Below are 2,792 nucleotides of genomic sequence, written 5' to 3'. Positions count from 1 at the left end.
TGAAGAATATATAAAAATGAATTTAAAAAAATGATATTTAAAGAATATGTACTGATCAACAATTTGGAGGCATGGCCACGGGCGGACCCAAGGGGTGTGGGGCGGTCACTTGATCCCCCAACTTTTGAGAATTTTTTTTATTTTTATTTATTATTATTTTTTTTTGGGGGGGATAAAGTCCTATTTAGTATCGATTGAAATCTAAATTTTAATTTAAATCAAAGTTGATAACTAATTTTAATAATAAATTTCATGGATTCGTTAACTTTTTAAAATTTATCAAAATTTACTAAAAATCGGACTTTAATCCCCACCAAATAAGGGCAAAATTTCAATAATTTTGAATTTTTTCTCTTTTCTATTGTTCTATCTTACTCTCTCTCTTACACCTTTTACTTAAATCTTAATCCTTCTAATTTTTTAACATTTTTTTATAATTTCTCTATAATTATCACATATATTACAAAATTTCAATTAATTATAACATAAATTTGCATTTTCTCTTATTTTATTTGTGTATATAGCGTGTGTCTAAACTGATTGTACTAAAATTTAATTTATATCTAATGAATTGTGTTTATTTGACTAATTATTAGTATTGAATATTAGTTGTATGTTTTTTTTCTTTCGATTACTTAAATTGATTGTTTGTATCAAATACACCATTTTTTAAAATATAAATATGCATTTTCTTGTGATGAGCAAAATATTAATAAAATGACTTTCAAAATCAAATAGATGAAAATGATGAGCAAAATATTAATGAAGAAATATTTTTTAAATGTAAATCTGTATTTTCTCGGGTTAAATATAAATCATTCAAAAATCAAGAACAAAATATTCAATTTATACAAAATTTGATTGCGCCCCCAACTCAAAATCTCTGTGTCCGCCCCTGAGTATGGTTAAGTGGCTTAAGGCATTGGTTTGCTATGTCAACCAAACGGTCGTATCTTTATTAAAGAATTAGTTAAAGAAGAGAATTAAATGAAAGCTAAGAATGAAATTATTTGGAATATATTGAGTTCTATTCGGAAGGGATCAAAGTTTTTTCAAATGACCATACTTCCTTTTAATTTACTGTTTATATTGAACAATGGATTATGAGCGTGAGAAAATCTGATTGGCAAGATGTTAAAAATCTTTTAACTTTCCTCAACCTTCCATAACTCTTGATAACCCTCTATATAGCCCCACGGGGCATAGCCTAGTGGTGTAAAGAACAGAAGTGGGGTTATCTCATGTCTTGTTGGCAGTCGCAGTGTTGCGGTTCGATTCTTGAAACATGAAATTGGACTCCTTGTAGATATAGTGTACAAGTAGCTCTTATTCCCTGACCTGTTAGGGCACATCCCGGGATTTACCTCCCTCACAAAACTCTAGGAACGAGGCGGTGGGGGCCCTCAAGGTTGGGGTTCAACCTCTTTTTTTTTTTTTTTTTTGGGATAGCCACCCCTCTACATATGTTGTAATGAGTGAGAAGGAGAAACTTGAAGAGAAATCATGGATAGCGTGATAATACACCAAAAATAGAAAGGGCTTGTGACCATAGTTTTGACCAAAACACTCACAAAACTTGGCACTTACATTATGGATAATGGACTTGTTCCACTGTGATTGAGTTACGGATCATTGGAGTGAAAATTTCAATTAATTCAATCAATAAAGACCCTGAAAATTCTTCTTTACAAGGTTTTATAAACTGAAATTAAGTTATGGCAAGCTGCAAATTATTTCCGTTTAGATATGTATTTGTGTCATACTTTCCCACTCTCCCCCTCATGCACACATACTCACACTCATGCATCTTAAGTGGCTAGCGCCTCCGTTTGATGAACAGTTGAATTATCATAACGATTCTAGTTGCATCTTAATTCATAATTTTTCTTTTGTTTGTATATTTATTTTGGTTGGTAGGTGCTGTTTGTTCACAAATTTAGCAGTTGGATGGACACTGAAGCTGCAACTGCAATATCTCTCAGTTACTTTATCAACTCAGCCTCCATGATTTACTCTCATCATCTAATCCAAGGACTTCCTGAACCCCAAACAGATCTCAAGTATGTTGGTTCTCTATTGTTTTTGGTGGGAATTAGTGGCAATTTCTACCACCATTACCTTCTCTCAAAATTGAGAACTAAGGGTGACAAAAGTTACAAAATTCCCCAAGGTGGTCTCTTTAGTTTAGTCATATGCCCACACTATCTTTTTGAGATAATTGGGTTTCTAGGGATTTCATGCATTTCCCAAACGCTATATCCATTTTGTTTTACATTGGGCACTGCTTTGTACTTGATGGGAAGGAGTTGTGCCACTAGGCAATGGTACCAGTCTAAGTTTGAAGACTTTCCTACACATGTAAAGGTTCTAATTCCTTACGTATTCTAAATAGTTAGGTGATGGATCACCAAAAGCTGAGAGAATAATATCATTGTAATTATGTTGTAGCATTTGACAAGTTTTTACGTTCAATTCGATTTGGTTGCATTGTTTATGACCCGTATCTTGGTATAATCCTCCCTTCTACCCGGTTTTTGCTTTACAATGAGTAATAATGCACGCGGTTTATTATATAAAGCTATTATTGAATCATACGAAAGGGAACTCGTACTTGGAAGGTTTTGAAATTTCTTTTCGCCATATTTCAGCACATTATGAAGTCATTGCATAAATTGCATAATGTCACAAGTATATCATTTAAATATGAGTAATGCTAATTAGTACTAGCGGTACTACATTCTAGATGGCATGAATGACAGTAAGTTATAAGATTAATTAAAATCTTTTGCTAC

General features: G+C 32.5%; 1 protein-coding gene across 1 annotated transcript; it reads left to right on the top strand.

Moving 5' to 3' along the window:
• Nucleotides 1-1,440: 1,440 nt before the first annotated feature.
• LOC111406002 (steroid 5-alpha-reductase DET2-like) lies at nt 1,441-2,497 on the top strand. The gene has a single exon (XM_023035163.1). The coding sequence runs from the start codon at nt 1,948-1,950 to the stop codon at nt 2,386-2,388; it is 441 nt and encodes a 146-aa protein (XP_022890931.1). The 5' UTR covers nt 1,441-1,947; the 3' UTR covers nt 2,389-2,497.
• The last annotated feature ends 295 nt before the right edge of the window (nt 2,498-2,792 follow it).

This window comes from Olea europaea, chromosome 12 (genome assembly GCF_002742605.1).
Source record: "Olea europaea var. sylvestris chromosome 12, O_europaea_v1, whole genome shotgun sequence".
Lineage (NCBI taxonomy): Eukaryota > Viridiplantae > Streptophyta > Magnoliopsida > Lamiales > Oleaceae > Olea > Olea europaea.
This window is presented reverse-complemented; position numbering and strand designations above follow the sequence as displayed.

Excerpts from the sequence above, each read along its gene's own strand:
- LOC111406002 (XM_023035163.1), top strand. The coding sequence starts at position 1,948 with ATGGACACTGAAGCTGCAACTGCAATATCTCTCAGTTACTTTATCAAC.